The sequence below is a fragment of the Rattus norvegicus genome, chromosome 19 (genome assembly GCF_036323735.1).
Source record: "Rattus norvegicus strain BN/NHsdMcwi chromosome 19, GRCr8, whole genome shotgun sequence".
Classification (NCBI taxonomy): Eukaryota; Metazoa; Chordata; class Mammalia; order Rodentia; family Muridae; genus Rattus; species Rattus norvegicus.
The window spans coordinates 35,547,502-35,566,514 of NC_086037.1; the positions used below are offsets into that span (position 1 = coordinate 35,547,502).

The following is a 19,013-nucleotide window of genomic DNA, read 5'->3' on the forward strand; positions in this document are numbered from 1 at the left end:
TTTGAGTCAGACAACCTCCTACTCTTTACTTTGAAGAGGTGCATGCCAGGTGAAGCGATGGGCTGTCCCACTGGCTGTGATAGGAATTCCACGGTGATGCCTACCTGGAGTCACTCGGGTCTTGCTGACCTCTGGGTGAGATCTGACCCCTGACATGGCTCTTTGGAACCCTCAGTCAGTGGAACCAGCTGGAGTCTTTGGATTTCAGTTTTGGAGGAGGTAAAAGCAAAGTACTTGTAACTCAGAAGATCCTGGAGTTGGGATTGGCCATGTGGGTGATCTTGCCTTGGAAACCCAGGTGAGAGTGTTGGTAGCCAAGCCAGCCAGTTTAGTCAGTGTGGGACTGTCCTCCACCAACCCTGCCACGGTGTTGGCCTCAGTTATGAAGAAGCATGCACAGCTGCCCGGCTCCTCTGAGCCTCACAGCCTAGAGTCTTCTGGTACCAGATAGAATGGGGAGGGGACCCTTCCAAGCTCATACAATACTCTCCCACAGCAAGACAATAGGAGACCCACACAGCCCACCTGCTTAAGCGGTGTTGGCTATACATAGGGAGGCTAGAAAGCCTGGGGTGGTCGAGGAGAAAGTGACGGACCGTGGGGGGAGGGTGACAGTCTCTCAGCACAATGGCTGCATTCTGCTGAGAGTGAGGCTGCTTCTTCCTGCATCACAGAGCCTCCGTGGGTGTTGGTGCAGCGTCATCAGCTCACTACGGGACTCAGCCTCCCTATCTAAGGGAATGGGGTGTGTGTGAGTGGGTACCTGGGTAAATAAGTATAAATAGTTTTCCTTCTGATATGTGACCGGATTATTTTCCAGTTGATTTCAAGCCTTGGCCCCAAGTGGCCCACAGATCAAAAAAAGATAAGGGTCAGTTACAAGGTTGAGCTCATTCTCCGTTACCATAGCAACTGACCTCAGGCAACCCTCCAAGGACTACACCCAGCTCCCCAGGTGATATTTTTACTGTCCACGCCATCAATCCCAAGCCTTTCAAAACTCAGACTGCCTAATTGTCAGGGCTCTGTTTTGAAGAGGCTCTGGGTCCCTGTGGGGCCCCATTTCAGGCTGCCAGAGCTCTTTTATAGGCCCTTCTGAAACATGGGAGGGAACTGTGTGATGATGGGTCCCTCCTGGCCACACAGGTCTGGGAAGGTGCCCCTGGGGCAAATGAGGGGTACAGCCCATCCTTCAGGATTAATTAGGAAACTGTGAACCCAAGGTGGGGGTGGGGGTGGCTGTGGCGGTGGCAGTGGGCCTTAAAGTAGCTGCTAAGCCTTCCTGACTGCTATGGAGTATCAAGGGGCACACGGCACCAGGCACTGCTGCACAGAGTTGGTGATGATGAAGGCTTGGGGATCCATGGTCACCTGGCGCTGTTGCAGGAAATTATTCCTCACATTAGCCTTTCAAGAGCTGCGTAACGTCCCCTGGTCACGCTAGGAGTCTCTTGGCCATATTAGCGGTTATCAAATCTTAATACAAGCCCCATGCAGCAGGACACTTTGAAAATAACATCTTTGCTTTGGGTCTGAAGCTAAGCTTGAGATTCTGCTCCCTAGGACTGCTGGTTAGGGGCGCGACATGGGGAAGTGTGGACTAGGGGCTGCCTGGGTCCAGTTCACCTCTCTGTGCACATGTGCTGTTCTGTCTCCAATGAAGACCTCCTGTAGACCTCTCTAAGGTTCTCCTTTGACCTTTGTCCTCTCTGTCCCCACTGTTGTCACCTCTCACTTCCAGAGCCCTGTTTGCAGCCACACCCACTTGCCCTCTTGTCTTCTGCACGGGTCTTTCTTTGTTCCTGACTGGCAACAAAGGGCTGGCTCCCACTAGCCACTTCCTGTTTCCTGTGCTGAGTCTACTTCCTGTTTGTTGGGAAGTGTGGAGGAGGGTGACCTCTCCTGGGTCTCCTCACTACACACCTCTCTTACCTCCTCATTTGCTTGCTGGACTGAGGCACCGTTTCCTCCCTTATCTCCAGGAGTGGAGGTTTGGGGCAGTGTCTGGGTCTGGGCTGTGGACTCCAGAGCCTTCTCTTGAGCTGCTGTTTGGGGCAGGCTATAGGCCCAGGCTGTGGGCTCATACCTCGAAATGTGTGGTAAGCCATGGGGCTCTTCGGTAAGTGATGGCTTTACATTTCCCTGCATTTCCTCCACTTGTAGCAATTCTGTCCCAAGGACGGTGCCATAGCCTGGCACCATTTCTGATGTCACTGACCTTCCTTCCCTTGGAAAAGTCCCCAGCACTCTTGAAAAGCTTGAGTTAGTACTAGCAAGGGGGGCATCTAACTCAAACATAGTGGCAGCAGTGTCTTCTCCCTTCTATCTGCCCACTCAACCCTTCTTGTAACTGTCCCCAAAGACCTGGCATCTAGGGTAAGGGCAGGGCCATGCTGAGGTCACTTGAATTGTGCCCTTTAGCCTGGTACCCTCCTCCGGTAAGAGTTCTGAGGATGCTCCTGTTTCAGTGATCCATGGTCACACTTGGACATGTTTGTGCTTACCTCAATGGCATGACATCCCCTTGACTCTCCTAGGCACTGGAAGGCCTTGGGCCTTTGCTTGACCTGAGGTCTGATTGTCCTTGTCAGCTTACCACAAAAAATGATTCAGGTACATGGGGTGTCTTACTGGCTCTTGTCCTCATGTCTTGTATCTTTGTCTTGTGTTTTCTAAGGCTAGTGGGCTTCAAGAGGAAGAAGGATACATGTCCTATGTAGTCCTTAGAGGGGACCACTTCTCACAAGTCCCCCTTCCTCTTGGGTCAGTTGAGGGAAGAGCCAAGAAACAGCTGTGGTTCTGAGAGGATCCAAAGATTAAATATGAGATCAGTGTGTTGCGAGTGTCCACAGACACGTGACAGCATTTCCCAGCACTGTCCCTGATGTTCCAGGCACTGTCTATACTGTTCCTTGCTGACCCATGTCAGGGCAAGCTGTCAGGCACTACTCTGTACCCCAGCATCCAGCTAGCTACCCTTGTGGTGGCAGTAGTGAGCACCCCCAAGTATCATAAAGGCAGGGAAGGAATTAGAGGGATACAGACTGCCCTGGTTTAGTGAAAGGTGTCCCCGGAGACCTCTTCAAGGAGGTCTACCTGAGGGCAATGAGAAGCAGAAGCTAAGGACATCTGGGAAGAGCTTCAGTGAGGGCAGAAGTCCTGTGGCAAAACCAGTCCGCTTGCCTGCCCTGGAAGAGCCATGAATATTCTTTCCAGTTTCTAGCAGAAACATAAGCACACGAGGTTAAGTGAATTACACAAATGTTCACAACGAATGATGCTGGCCCCGGGGCCCTAAACCAAGTGTTTCCAGTTCTGACTCAGATGCCTTTTATTATCTCTTCCTGATGTAAGTGACGAGTTGTGCCTCCTGTTGACACATGGTAGCAGTCACCGGTCCCCTTGCTAGAGAGGGACACACATTAATGATAACGGAGTAGCTTCCCCAGTGGAGTGTCTGCCATCAGATCCAGATCAGGCAATATGTCTGGAGCGGTCTGCTCAGCTCAGTGGACTCCAAGAACAATGGCTTGTCCACTCCCTCCACAGCCTGCTGCTTCTCCCTCCCAGGCAGCAAATTATGGCCTCTGAGTGTGTGCTTGGCCCGCCTTTGACATCAGCGGGACCCACTGGAGTCACCTACAGGGTTCTGAATCAGCTCTCTCTCCTCCTAGCTTCCCCCAAGACCTGTATGGAAATAAGTATGTGTCTGCCAGGGATCAAATGCTTTCGGAGACAAAAGTCGTTGCGGAGGACATTACAGGGAGCTATCATCTCTGCACGATGCCCTTCCACAAAGCCCTCAGCTCTTCTTTTGGGTGACACAGTTTCAGCCTGAAAGGTTCCAGCGAGCTGACTTGGTTTTAAGCAAAAGCACATCCTATTATTTTTTTGAGAAATGAAGTGTAAAATTAACACTTGTTATTCCAGAGCAGAGGAGGGGAAAAAGAAAAACAGGGGATCTGGAAGCTTTATGCTTGCTGGCTTGAGTGGCTGGCACGATGTGACTTCATTTGTTTGTATGTACGTATGCATGTATGTATGTATGTATGTATGTATGTATGTATGTATGTCTTAGAGACAGGCTCTTGATATGTAGCACTTACTGGCCTTGAACTCGGTATGTAGTGCAGGGTGGCCTTGACCTCTTGAGCAGTCCTCCTGAGAGCTGGGACTCGGATGTAGACCACCATAGCAGGTCTATTTTCACGTTTTAAAAAATTGCACTAAATCAATAGACTCCCCGTGCCAGCATGACTCACAGGGCGCAGGAGGCAGATCTGAATTTCAGGGCGAGATCTGCATTTTACTTTACAAACGAGCAGGGCTGTGTAACTCACTTGAGGTGTGCAGGTCTCTCTCATGGATGCCTGTCATGTGCTATATATATATATATAAAAAAAAAAGAATAGAAAGGATCGTGAGTCTTAACTCACAAAGTCCCCCAGCTCCCACACTGGGGCGGAGAGGCCCGGGAGCTCCCAGACAGCTTTGTCATTCTGCTCCGAGGTGTGGGGAGCGCCGCGTGCGAGATCTTATATAATTCAGAAAAGTGATTCTCAGAGGATGCCGCTGTCTTGGGACGGGAGAGGCTGTTGGAACCTCGGGGTGAGAGCGATGGTGGCAGGGTGTACTGGGCTTGCTGACAGTGGGTCATACGCACCCCGCTCGCACGCCAGCCAGCAGCGTTTGTCACACTAACTAGGACAGTCCCTCACTGCCTTCTGGCCCTCCCCCATTTCCGGGCTGCCTTTCTAGGCAGAGGTGCACTTGATGGGTACCCTAGGGAGGGCAGCCCACCCTGACATAAGGAGGAGCCCCATCTGTGAAGACTGGCAAATCAAAGGCCAAGCTGAGGGAAAGACATTCCTAGGGCTGCGGGAACCCCCAGGCCCTTTGTTGTCCCCTCAGACTTGGACTTTCTGTGTGTGTTCTTACCCCCACCCTCCCCACCGCTTCCCCAGGTCTGACTCTTTTAAGCACTTGGGGGAGATAGAGGAAAGGATCCCAGACAGGCAGTTGTCTGTCTGCTGGGCTTTTGATCTAATTAGCCCGGAACCTCACTTTGACACAGGCTTGGGCTGCAGTTTGTCAGCCGTTTAGGCCCCTGCAAGCGGCTGGCGGCTCAGGGCCGCCTGACGGTGCACATATTTATGAACACGGGTGCTGGGCGGAGCTGCGTCTGTGACTCAGAGGGGAGCAGCTGATGAATTGCTTGGCGCTCATGGATCGGAAAGTGACTGTCAGACATGATTTCTCTGATTTATAAGTTGCAGGAGCCTTCTTTGTCCTCCCGGTGTTTGTATATCAGGCAGCCCAGCCCCGTTCACAGCCAAGTGCTGAAAGGCTGTTTGGAGTCAGAGCCGCCATCGTCAGCCATTCCTCATCCCTGCCGCAGAGCCAGCTCTAGCCAAATGGCGGCGGCAGAGCCGCAGCTGGACACCTCTTCTCGGGACTGCTTCTGAGAAGCCCCCGCTCTAGGTGGTCTGTGCTTTGGGAGCAGCAAGACAGTCAGGCGGCAGCATCCTTGCCCTGCTGCAGCTGAGGTGGTGCTGGGACTGGAAAGCCATGGGTTCTGGAGCCACTAAGAGGCTGCTTGTGGGCGAGGTGGGGGTGGGAGTGGGCCACACACGTGCGATTGGGCTTTGTATCCTGCACAGAGCAACACCCCAATCTTACCGAGTGACCTCATTCTCTGAAGCCGTTTCTTCTTCCTGGAAATCCCATTTCCTGGTCAGCAGTACTGCTTCTAAGACGGCTGTAGTAAACCTCTGTTAGAGAGCTCTCACAGCTGTCACTTTTACCCCTGCCCCAGCCTCGCAAACAGAGCATCCTCACTGCCTTGGGAAAGCCACACCGAAGGGTGGTTCTCATCCAGTCCTGCATGCATTCATTCATCCCATGCACCAGGCTCTGAGAAGCATGGTGTAGTGAGGAGGAGTTTGGGGGTAGGTTGGGGGGTCTTTAGAGGCAGCCCCCACACTGAAAGTCATCTCTAATTACAATGAGCATCTCCCGTGGGAAGTGGAGGAGGTGTGCGGGGACCTTTGTGGCAAGTGTGCTGAGACTGCCCCGTGTCCCCAAACTTGTCAATGAGTCTCTTTTCCACCAGTGTAAAGGGAAGATCTGCCCGTATTTCTGCTGGGTGCATGTGGCCTAGTTGCTAGAGCTCTAGGGACATGACAAAAACCCGGCAGATTCCAGCCACTGGGCTATGTGGGGCAGGCCCACCTGCACATAGAGTGTGCAATTCAGCGGTGGGGGTGCTTGGAGTGTGGGGGATGAGCTGGGCCAGGGGAATGAGAGCCTGCTGTCCCAGCATTCCTGCCAGGGCCTGGGGACCCAGGGACTCGCCAGGAGGCTCAGCCCATCTGTGTCTATGGCTTGCCACCAGCCGAGCCCCTCTGCTACCTAATTCTTGCCTTTGAGGGCAAATCAGAACACCTGGCACCTTTGGTGAGCCCACTTCCCTGGGGAGCCAAGGGAGGCCTGTGTCCTTGGCTGTCCCAGATTGCATTTTCGCCAAAACAGCCATGCACAGCCGTAAACACCAATTGGGCATTTGCTGTGTGCTGTGTGCTGCTTTCTCTGAGTTAACTCATTAATTCACATCTTGATCATCAGAGGGAGGATGCTACTGAAACTTCTGAGAGAGGACACCTACTCTGACTGATATGATCCCCAAGTAAGGGAGTACTCACACCTTCTCTGTCCATGGGCTGAAAGCACGGAGCTCCCTCTCTGTCACCGTGGAGGAGCAGTGACTCAGGCTGGCCATACATTGTGCAATGTGCAGCTTGGGGGTGGGGCAGAATTTGAACCCAGATCTTGACTCTGGGCAAGGTTGCTGGACCTTAGTACAAACCCAGCAGGGCACTGTCCTTGGTTCATCCTTATCTCCGAGCACCATTGTGGAAAGGCTTAGGTGTTGAAGCAGTTCCCAAGTGGGGACATTTGTTCTGGTAAGAAGCCTGCCCATCTTTGTGACTCACAGCATAGGCAAGTGTTTCCACGAGGGACAGTTTGATGGCTGCAACTTCTTCTAGGGTCTTACCAAGCTACTTCACCACCTTCTCCTATCCTGTCCTCCTCTGGCCACTTCTTTCCAGAGCAACTCTCACACCTTACTCATAAACTGACACTCCATGCCGCCCTCCTCCCCATCCCCACTGGGATGAGGGAAAGACATAATCCGTTTCATTCTCTGAAGAATGCCTAGCTCATTTAGGCCAATCCCTGGCCTGTCACACACTCCATGAATATTCGGTTAGATTTTAAAAGGCTTGGCTACTCCATTTAACAGGCTAGTACGCAGTATGGCCCCCTTTCCACGGGCTCTCGGAACTCAAGCTGTTGACATAGCTTGTGACTAGAAGGAGAAACCTTGACCAACATGGCAGAAACCTACATCTAGACCGAAACCTGACTGCTACAAGAGTCGGGGCCTCTCTCTGCTGGAATCCAGAGCAGAGATATGACTTTGTCTGTGGCTCCCTGCGTCAGCTTCGATTCCAGTGATCAGAGGTGCCTTGGTGCAGGGTGACGCGCAGCTGGTGTGGGGAGTCTCAGGGATGGCGTGGGGGTGTCCTGAGACTGCGTGAGCTTCACTGAAGTCCTCTCTTTCTTTTGCAGAGGAAGGCATCAACCATGAGTGTAAGCTGTGCAACCAGATGTTCGACTCCCCAGCCAAGCTCCTTTGTCACCTCATCGAACACAGCTTCGAGGGCATGGGTGGTACTTTCAAGTGCCCCGTGTGCTTCACAGGTATGGCACCCATGTGGGCATGGCCAGATGCATGGGGGAGGGAGGAGCCTGCCCTGTGTCACGGCTAGAGCCCTGCGTCTCAGCCCCCATTCCCTTTGAAGCTCTGTCTCCTGGCATGCAGAGCTGTCCCATAGCCTGCCGTTCCCTTCCTTCTCCTCCTATTGTGGCTGAGCAAACGTTCACTCCTGCCTCAGCTTCTCTGTTGCAGTCTGCCCTTCCTGGGTTCCTCCGTGCTCCATGGAGCCATGAGCTCCATCCGGCATCAGTGGGACTGTCGGTACACTTCACTCACCCTACCCACTTCCAGCCTTTGAGCTCCCTGCCCCAGTCAGGCTGTAGCCAGGCAGCTCGAGGGCAGCTTTCTTGGCCAGGTCTCCAGCCCCCAGGCTGGCTACAAGCCACGGCAAGTGAGTGGCTGTCCCAGCCCCGAGGCATATCTCAGGGGCTTTGCTGGCCCCCTCCCGCTGCCCAGATGGCAGCCGGTGTGCACAGGGAGCTGGGCTCTCCCGGCCTCCCCGACATCTGCTGTCTACCTCTGTGGGGAGCTCACCCCAGGGAGGGGTGCCTGGCAGGAGACTATCTCTGAAGTGCTTACCTCCCAGACACACAGCTGCTTTGGGTCACCTCCTGGGTGTGCCCAGGGCTGGGCTGCCATGGGGACTGCTGTCACGGGGAAAGGAAGCCAGTGCTATGACCTGCTCACAACACACATGTGTATGCACATGGCTCTGGGGTCCCAGCCTCCCTGAAACACCCTGGTCCTTCCCTCCCTCCCCCCCAACTCAGGATCCCCCCCTGCCCCATCTGTTAGCATCACACGCAAGGATGCAGACAGTAACCCTGACGACAGGAGCAGTGATTCATGCCATTGACTAACCTCCTGGTACCAGGCACTGTGCTGTGCTGACCTAGTGCCAGTCTCATCTCTGCAACCCACTTGCAGTGGGATCTTGGGCAAGTCATTTAATGTTGATTTTCTTCTGTCAGATGGGGTAACAGCAGTGACTGCCTTGCAGCGTGAAGGCATGTGGCTGGTGGAGGTGCACTCACTGGCTTCACCACGCACTACTTCTGTTTTTTTAATACACCTTGGCTATATCCACCCATCTGATCCTCCTAGACACCCAGCGGGGTGTTGACTATAATGAGACGCAGTGTTTAAAGCCCAGAGAGCTTAACCGTCTGTCCCAAGGTTGCACAGCTACGATGGGGCAGAGCTTAGTTTATCTAGTTCAGAGTCCTCTGAAAGGGACTCCGCTTCCAGCCGCAGTCCTTGGCCAACCACGCGTACGCCTGGGTGATCCCTACTTGGGAGAAGAAGCAGTGGGACCGAAACGGGCTGACCTCTAACTGCCCTGTCTGTGTGTACAGTCTTCGTCCAGGCCAACAAGCTGCAACAGCACATCTTCGCCGTGCACGGGCAGGAGGACAAAATCTACGACTGCTCGCAGTGCCCACAGAAGTTTTTCTTCCAGACAGAGTTGCAGGTGAGTGTGTCAGCCCCTGTGCACCAGCGGCTATGCTCTTGGGTGGCTGGCATGGTGTATACTGGCCTGTGCATTCTTGGGAAAGCCTACATCGGGGGGCTTAGCCTACGAGCAGGAGACTCCTGCTCATACCCATCCTGGTTCCTAATGGATCCTTCCTTCTGCTCCCCACTCGGATCATCTGGTAGTATTTGTCTGGGTTTGGCATTGGGACTAGTGGCCTGTGTGGCCCACGCAGCTCTTCCTGGATAATTGGAATATAAGATATAGTGGTGTCTACTGGTTCCAGCTCAGAGAAGGGTAATCAGTACCAGTGTGGCCCTCAGGTGGACACAGAGGTCTCCACCAGTTTTCTTGATCCTCCCAAGGGAACCTCTTGCAGGGAACTGCTGGATAAACATCTGCCCTTGAGTCCCATAGGGCTCTTTCTCTCCTTTCTGGGTACTGACTTCCTGAAGATCTAGATCTAGATCTAGAGCTTTCGCTCCGGTTGCACTGATTTTTCCCGGAAATTCTTATTAATGGTGAAGGGTTCACATGCCCACTAGAAACACCCTTCATGCTCACACAAAGGTCACACCTTGTAACAGCATCAGGACGTAAGGGAGAGTTCCTCTCACCCATCCACCGTCATCGACGCTGGCAGTGCATACACAAGAGGGATGGCAGGCACACACTGCAGCCCCAGAGATCACACTCCCACTTACTGGAACCAAGCCACATAAGATGCTTAGAAGCACTGCCCACTGGGGAGCCACTGCCACCAGCAGCAGTGGGGTGGGGGTTGGGGGTGCGGTTGCAGCAGCCGTATTCTTGAGATTACCGGAGCCGGGAACAAAGGCTGATTTGTCGTTCATGTGGCAGATTCAGGCAGAGTTCATGATATTCAGTGACCTGTGCCCACAGAGGGTCCATGCCCGTCTATGTTTCCATGGTCACCATGCAGAGAGAGGAAGGAGGGAGGGAGGAGAGATGAGTGCATCAGCCCTTCCAGCTTCCATGGGGAAGAGATGCAGTCAGCTTCTCCCACACAGGGTCCTTAGAGCAAGCGACACACCGGTCCCTCTGTGCTTGGCTTCCTAGGGGTGGGAAGGAGCCTCAGTGTCCGGATGCACAGATTGGGAAGTCGAGGCTGCTGATTGTATCCCCACCCTCTGCCAGGAAGCAGAGGGGAGCTGGCATGTGGCAAGATCCCTACAGATACATCGGCTATCTTCCCAGGGTGCATCAACCTGCAGGGTAGCCCTCACCTCACACCCGAGCAGTGCTGTGCCTACACCCAGTGCCCTTCCACCCATCCAGCATGAGGCTGAGGGTCACCCATGCCTTTCCTGGTCATAGCAGTGCCTGGTGCAGGGCAGACTGGACCTTCTGGACCTTAACTCACTCTATCTCCATAGTCACTGAAAATAGGTCCAGGAAGGGTGCAGAGGGGGTCTGCCATCTGCTGGCTGGGTCCTGATTGAGCTCAGCTCTGGCCCAGTGACCAGGCCTTGGAGGTCTCTTTTCTTTTTGGCAGCCCTCTCACTTCCGTATGTCCTTACATTGTTCATGGCCTTCATTCCCTCCTGGTGTGGATGGGTTAAGCATCCGGTTAAACAGAACAGACAAGGAATAATCAGTTTCCTTACACACTGCCTTTCTCACTCCTGACTTTGTCCTCTTCCATTGTCCCAGACACTGTCACGAGGAACAACTGCTCTCTTCTTGTTGGCTTTAGGGTTTCTCCCTGAGGGCTTGGGAGATGTGGGTCAGTGGGTAAAGTGGTTGCTGCTTATTTGTGAAGCTCTGAGTTCCGATCCCCCAGACTCTTGCAAAGCCAAGTGCTATAGTGCACACCTGTGATCCTCTTGCCTCTACCATGAGATGGGAGAATCCCTGGGAGCTCAGGGGAGAGCTAGCCTGATGTATGCAGCAATGGGAGAGCTAGCCTGGTATATGCAATAACACTCAACAAAGAGACCCCGTCTCATTATGGAAGGTGAGGACAGACACCCAGGTTTGTCCTCTGACCTTTACAAATGTACATGTACCACGACAGGCGCTCTCTCTCTCTCTCTCTCTTTCTCTCTCTCTCTCTCTCTCTCTCAACACACACACACACACACACACACACACACACACACACACACACCAGTGTGAGGAGAGAGAGATACATAATAAACAAACAAGTTTCTCTCTGAAGGAAGAGACTCTCATTTCTCTGACATAAACAAGGGAGACATCATAGAGAAGTGGCTTGGCTTCCTGACTTTGCCTCTACCCAACCTTGGGCTATGGACCAACCCAAGAGTAATCAAGCCTGTAATCCTGCTCTGCAGGAGGCTGAGGTAGGAAGATCAACAGTTCAAGCCCAGCCTAGGCAACTTAGACTTTGCCTTAAAATGTAAAGATCTTAAAGTCCAAGGGTGTAGGTCAGCAGTAGAACACTTCCCAGCACACACAGGTCCTGGGACCCATCTCCAGCCTACCAAAAAGGAAAAGCCTAGAAGCCATAGTCCCCTGGTCACCCCGATAACCTTTGAATGGGATCCTCAAGTAAAAGAACCTCACTAAATTATAGCCTTAACAAGCCACTATTTTCCGTGATTAATTGTTTTAATTACAGACCATTTAAATGGGAAGTGAAACAACACTAAATCTATGCAAATAATGGCTTTTGTTAAGTAACTTGAATAGCAATTTTCTGGGTTTGAGGAGGGTTTTTCAGGCCCCATGATTTCACTGCCGTTAATTGAAGCTGGTCTGGATTGTCCTGTTTGCATGAGGAAAACAAGGCTGAGGTTTCTCCTGGGGGCCACGGAAGGGCAATGAGCTCCGCTGGGGCACCTGCCCTTGCTGGGCCTTAACTGCCGTAACCACCACATGCCATATGATGTTGAGTCAGGAAGTTCTACGAAGCTGGTGTTGGCAGGCACACGCTCTGTGACCTAAGAGGGCTCGAGGAGGTGTACAGCCTAGGATTGAGTTTATTCCGGCTCTGTGAAGTTCTGCTGTGGACGAGAAGGATGACTAGATTGGAAGACTGCAGGCCTGCTCTGTGTCTGCCTCAAGACCGGATGCAGTAACAGGAGTACCAGAACCAGGGAGGCGCAGGTCTTATTTAAACCTGAGTTCAGCTCACTCTGTGAGATTAATTCAAGGGAATCTGGCTAAAACGATGGGAGTCTGCATGACTGAGATCATGAGCAGGAACTAAAGTTCGTTGCTCATGTGGTGCTTGTGTCTAGAAGGCCAATAGACACCCAGTACCTGGTCTAGGGCTGAAGCTTAGATGGTGTACTGCCAGGATTCTGCGTCAGACAGCCGTGTGTGCAAAGGGCCTGTGACCAGCATGAGTGGTTGTCTGGCCAGGACAAGAGCAGGCAGGATGCAGCCGGAGCAGAGAGTGGGAACTGGTGGGCAGGAAGAAGCAGATGGAACTCGGACCACAGCAGCATCTGTAGGGCCGTGGAGATTCGGCCTGATTTCCATCATGGTAGGAACTCAAGCAGGAGGGAAGGTTGATTTACATCCTAAATCCAAATTTTGGAACTACGCTTTGGGAAGACATTTATTGAGTGAGCCAGCAGGGAAGAGGTTCCTGCCTATCATGTGTCCAATAAAGGTTTGTGTGAATGTAGAGTGAATTCTGAAACTCAATAAAATGAGCAAAAACTTTTGACAGGCATGCCAAATGAATGTCAGTTGTGACAGGAAGGAGCAGAAAAGCTACAGAGCTATGACATCCACAGAACCAGAGTGGCTAAAGGTAGCCAAATACAGAAAGCTGGGAGTCTGTCTGGGGCCAGCATCCCGCCTGAAAGCCTGGGAACGCTGGCATCTGGCTGAGGGAGATCAACATGGCAGCAGCCACATGACAAAAAGAAAGTTAAGCGCACAGCTACCATTACCCATAATCCATCCCAGGGATTTTGTACAGAGAGAGCAGAGCTGAGGCCCCACATGCCTATGCTGGCAGTGGCCCCACAGCGCAAGCTCCCATTCACTCCTGGTGAGTGGGTGACACTTGCTGAACTGTGCCAGGATGCTGAAAGAACCCAGAGGGATTTCCGCGCCAAGCAGGAGAGGTTAGACTCAAAAGGACCCTCCCTGTGCATTCTGACATGATATTTTGGGAAAAGCAAAAATGTTTCAGCAGAGAAAGGAGATCATAGCGTCAGTGCCTACAGGGTGGGCCAGGACCGAGCAGGACTTGTCAAACCAACCCCAGGCACACACTGAGCACCTGTGTGCTCAGGCCACATGCTGGTCTCAGGGATGGGCTGACCTCAGGGAATTTCCAGAAGTCTGTTGTCCCCAGTGTTTGCATCTCTGGGGTGAAGAGACTTCCCAGCATGCTTGGAGGAAGGCATGGAGTTTAATCATGGCCACTCCCGATTCCCTTCTCTGTGGAGAGCTAAGGGGACTGAAACTGCAGTGATGTCTGGAGCCTCTGGAAGCCATAAGTAGATGACATTGGGTTTTTGGGGGAACTGTCCCCAGAAACCAAGTGTCGCTTAAACAGTGTGGTGGGGTTCCACGTTCTCTGCGACTGTCCTGTCCTTTCCTGCTGTCTTACTGTACAGCCTGTGGTCGTTGGCTTTCTTATCTCTAGCCAGGGAGTCTGGTCCTTCCTCATAGAAATGCCAGAAAGGGCCTTGGCACATGGTGGGCCCAGGAAAGGAACATGTGCTAAATGGCACAGCCGTTGTTTTCTGCAGTTTCCTTTCAGACAATTTGAGAGTCTTATGGGTTTATAAAGTTCCTTCCCTCTATGAATTTTATTTTCTGAGCTGGAACAAAGCAGTACCCAGAGAACTGCCATCTAAGGCAACCATACTGGCCTGGATGTTGTAGGCCCCAGACGGCCATGCTGGGACTTGAAGGTAAACATTGAGATGAGTCGGGAGGGACATGGCCCCAGGCCCCCTTGCCTCTGTTTCCTATGACCCTGGCCTTTTTCACTGGTTCAGGACAGGATGATTAGGGAATAAGACACTTGGAAAATGCCAGAGCAGTTGGCCTTGTGTTTTTCAGCCGCAGGCCTCAGCAGATGAAGGCCTGGGGCCCTGTTGGCCCCTTGCCAGGGCAAGCCAACCTAAAGGAAGGGGCGGCAGACACCACTCGCCCAGCCCAGCTGTCTCCACATCCCCTTGGGCACCTCCGTGTCCACCAACAGAGCATGGATGGCATGTCCTTCTCCCTTTTCAGGCTTCCTCTGCCTTCTCTTCACCCAGGGACCCTGGGCCAGCACGCTGCTACCTAGCCCTCCAGGGCTGGGCTCTGATGGCAGGCACCCCTGAAGTGGAGTGAACAACAGCAGCTGCTCCGTCTGTGTACCGAAGTGGAAACTGAGGCTCCGAGAGGCTTGGGGGTTTGTCTGGGGTTTACAAGTAAATGACAGAGTGCCAGAGCCCCCACGCAAAATGCAAAAAAAAATTGTCTTTGCCACCAAGGCAAACAGAAACCCTCCAAAGTTTAAATAAATTGCCATTTATATGAGCTAATAGATTTAAATGAGGCCTGCAGTGCTGAACTATAAAAAGCCTTGTTGTCAGGGGACCCAGAAACTATTTTAGTAGTTGGGCCAAGCAGGTAGCAGGAGTGGCAGTAACAGGGGATGAGGAGAAAGCGCTCCTAGGTGAGCCAGGTGGAAGAGCTATTGCTGCGCTGCCAGGGGAGCCAGGCCTCACAGGCGCTGGCTGGAGGCCTACAGAGGAACCACAGGGTGGGTTCTGTTGATGCTGGGCCGCGGAGAAGAGGAGAGAGCTGGTGAATCCAGTGACCTCCTGCTTCCTGATGCTGCTTTTCCAGCTTGTTATGGTGCCCAGGACTTGTGTGGTAATGTCACAGTAGGGGTGGAGCCCTAGAGCTGTAACTGTCCTTTTCTTCCTAAGTAACTCTCTGTCATCTTTGAGCTGATGGAGAGAGCCTGCCCAGACACTTGCAAGTTCCTGACATGTGCACTCATGCACATAGTTGCACCGGTGTTCACACAGGTGTTTACACACACACACACACACACACACGCACTCACGCGCGCGCACACACACACACACACACACACACACACACACTTCCTTGGTGGGCTGAGCAGGGGGAACTGTGAGCCTGTCCCATGTCCTGGACTCTCAGGCCCTCAGTAACAAAGCAGGGTGGGGAGGGGGCTGCAGGAAGTGATTCCGATCTTGTGCTGGCCCACGGCGGCCAAGCGGCCAGCACAGCACTGAGCAGGCCTGTTTAAAGGATTATTTCACGCTGTTTGCTTGTGTGTGCCTAATCATGCCGCTTCCAGCTAAATGATTACAATTGATTAAAAGCAGAGCTGGTGCTCTAACAAGCAACCCGGAGTACTCTGATGGCGAGAGCCCGGCCCTGCCAGGCTGGATCCTGGTGCCCAGCCAGGGGGAGGTGCCTGTGAGCCAGGGGTGTGGTCTGAGTTTTTCTGAGACCTTTCTTGCCCAGTCCCTCCCCCGTTTCATTATTCATTAATCACACATTCACAACCTGGTGACATTTCGGGACCTCAGATGAAGCTGAGGCACAGGCAAGGACTTCATTCTCACAGGTAACATTCTCCAGAGATGAGTAAGTCAGTGAATTCATGAATGTATTGTGACAGAGGTAGTGTAGAGGTGTGTGTCTGTCTGTCTGTCTCTGTGTGTGCATATGTGTGCAAGAAATGCTCAGGTTGAACAATGGGTTCATGGGGTTAAGAACGGTCAGCATTACTTCTGCCTTAGTTATGGTGTCATTGCTGTGAAGAGACATCATGACCAAGGCAACTATTGTAAGGAACAACATTTAATTGGAGCTGGCTTACAGGTTCAGAGGTTCAGTCTGTTGTCATCAAGATGAGAGCGTGACAGCGTCTAGGCAGGCATGGTGCTGGATAAGTTGAGAGTTCTACATCTTGTTCTGAAGGCAAACAGGAGAAGACTAGCTTCCAGGCTGCTAAGAGAAGGGTCTCCAAGCCCACCCCCACTCACTTCCTCCAACAAGGCCACACCTCCTAATAGTCCCACTCCCTGGGCCACCACACCATCCCAGACCAGAAGCAGAGACAGCCTGTGTGAGGCAACTGCCCATCTTCCTGCCGGAACACCCGGCCTTTCTTCTGCTTCAACCCTGCTCAAGTGGCCCCATCTCTGGGATGCTCTCCCTTATCTCCCTCTGGCCTTTCCAGTCCCTGGTTTAGCTTTAGACCCCTTTACCAATATGAGTTAGAAATAACCTGTATATTCCTGGTTTCCCATGCAAATGTGAGATTTTGAAGCGACGATTTCTGCCATCCACCCATCCATCAATCCATTTTCTGGTCATCTTCCTACCCATCCCTATGGAGGTCCATCCTCCAGTGGATTACCACCCGTCTATCCATGTATTACCTCCTATCATCCCTCCACCCATCCATCCCTCCACCCTTCTTATTCCCTCACCACATATTCATCTTCCTGTCTGCTTCACCCAGCATCGACCTATCTGTCTTAGTTAAGGTCTTATTGCTGTGAACAGACACCATGACCAATATAAGTCTTATAAAGGACAACATTTAATTGGGGCTGGCTTACAGGTTCAGAGGTTCAGTCCATTATCATCAAGGCAGGAGCATGGCAGCATCCAGGCAGGGATGGTGCAGGAGGAGCTAAGAGTTCTACATCTTCACCCGCAGGGAGCCAGGACAGAGTGCACATCCTCAGGCAGCTAGGAGGAGGATCTCCAAGCCCAACCCCCACAGTGACTCACTTCCTCCAACAAGGCCACACCTTCTAAGAGTGCCACTCCCTGGGCCAAACATATGCAAACTATCACACTATCCATCCACTTATCTGCCCAACACATACCCACCCATCCACTAATTCATCCACAGATCCATTTATCCACTCACGCATTCATTCACTTTTCCTTCTTCCTTCCTTCCATCCCTCCCTTCTTCCTTCCTTCCCTCTTTCCATCTACCTACCTGTACACTTATCCACTCATTACATAACCTACCTACCCACTCATCCATCCACAGATCCATCCATCCATCTACCCATCTATCCATCCACCTATCCACTCACTCATCTATCCACTCCATCATCCATCTACCCACTCGCCCATCCATCCACCTACCATCCAACATTCCACCCATTAATTCATCTATCTATCCATCCATCCATCTCTCCATCTATCCACTCACCCATCCATCCACCTACCACCCATCCACCCACCTATTCATTCCCCTACCCAACTTCCGCACAGCCACCCATCAACTTATCCTATACACTTACCACATACTAATGCATTCATCCATTAGCTTGTCTATCCACCCAATATCCGCCTACTCCCTACCCATCCGCTCACAGCCCTTCCTACTGTCCATGCATCCACCCACTGGACCACTCATCTGTCAAACCACCCATCTATCCACACACCTACCATTCACCTGCACCCTTATCCGCCATCTTTTCATTCATCCTTTGCTTTCTCCCATTTATTTTACTGTATGTTTTGAGCGCTTGGAAAGTGGAAAGAGAACACAAGCAGGTTCTCTGCTTGTGGGTGGGGAGAAGGGGGCGGAATGCAGTCTGGAGATGCTCGGCCCACTGTCAGAACCCCTGGTCTTGATAAGATGGGTAATCGGGGAGCCGGCTTCCTTTTTTCTTTGTGCAGCTGCTGTCAGATCCAGCCAGATAATTATAACTAATAATAATTAAAAAGTAAAAGTGCTGTAGGCATATGCTTAGCATTTGACTCTTTAGCTGTGCTTTCTGAATAGTGTGGCTTCCTCCATTCGGCTTTAAAGCTGGCCCAGCCCTTGGCACCTTACCACCGGAGGGAGAGCAGAGTGTATGGGTGGGACTGGGATATGGGGCACCCTAGTGGCTCCTGGGAGTTTAAATCTGTTGCTAGCCCTGGAGTTGGTGACTCATGAGGCCAGGAGCTCTGGGGCCTGAGAACCAAGCTGGCTGCTAGCCTCCTGGAGCCATCCCTCTCCGAGGTTAGCAGAGCTATTTCGCTCTGCTGGGCACAGCCGCCACTTCTGACAAGGGCTGGCCCTGCTGCCTTGGGTTCTTGTTTTCAAGGTGTTCGAAAGCCAGGACTCTTGGGCTGAGTATCAGTGAATTTCAAACTAGGTCATTGTGTTCTCACAAGAGCAGGAAGAACCTAGCATAGCCCGTGTCTGTCCACTCTTGCGGGCCAGCCTGCTTTTGAATCCCAGCCTCGCTACCCTGGAGCCTCAGAAACCCAGTGATGACAGTTTCTTCTTGGTGGAATGTGGAGGTTCTGAAGGTAGTGTTGCCTATAAAGCCATCCATGCCACCAAGTGCATAAGCACTGTCCAGTGCTAACTGTCATCTCCTTCCCAAATGTAGTCTGGGTGCCCAGGGACTAATTAATTCAGCCAGCAGTACATGTATGTCCTCAGGGTCACCTCAGTGTTTACTGAGCACTTACTATGTGCCAGATGTGTCCAGGCAATGGAGACACACAAAGGCCTAGGGCTATGACCTGCTGCATGGAGAGGACAGTGCACTAGAAGGATCAGGCCTTTCTTTCATGCTTGTGGAGTATGGGAAGATCACATAGGATCCCATGACTGCCAAGTCCCTAGGGCAAAACTGCACAGCCCTAATCTAAAAGTGTGAAACCTGAAGAGCTGTAGAATTTCAGTCTTTCTGTGAGCCAGCCTGATGTCACAAGAGTAAAATTCAAAGTGATATGTTTTGGGGTAGAAAATTATTTCAAATATTAGATAAAAATTTCCTTCAGTGTGTACACAAAATACGAATGAAT

General features: G+C 52.1%; 1 protein-coding gene and 1 long non-coding RNA gene across 9 annotated transcripts in view; one reads left to right on the forward strand and one right to left on the reverse strand.

Annotated features, from left to right (window-relative positions):
* Nucleotides 1-19,013, forward strand: part of Zfp423 (zinc finger protein 423) — a 298,627-nt gene that overhangs the window by 265,353 nt on the left and 14,261 nt on the right. For 5 of the 8 annotated variants that reach the window (XM_063278328.1, XM_063278329.1, XM_063278330.1 and 2 more), the window contains 3 exons: nt 7,633-7,764; nt 9,136-9,251; nt 14,445-14,750. In XM_063278328.1, coding sequence (XP_063134398.1) covers nt 7,633-7,764; nt 9,136-9,251; nt 14,445-14,546 — 350 coding nt within the window. In that variant the 3' untranslated portion in view covers nt 14,547-14,750. Of the gene's footprint in view, nt 1-7,632; nt 7,765-9,135; nt 9,252-14,444; nt 14,751-19,013 lie in introns of those variants that run through there. The other 3 variants (XM_063278334.1, NM_001393718.1, XM_063278333.1) reach the window with 1 other exon arrangement.
* On the reverse strand, nt 16,020-16,949 carry LOC134483302 (uncharacterized). The gene is made up of 2 exons (XR_010060131.1): nt 16,805-16,949; nt 16,020-16,151 (listed from the first exon to the last, which is right to left on the reverse strand). It is a non-coding gene; the product is annotated as an uncharacterized LOC134483302 (long non-coding RNA).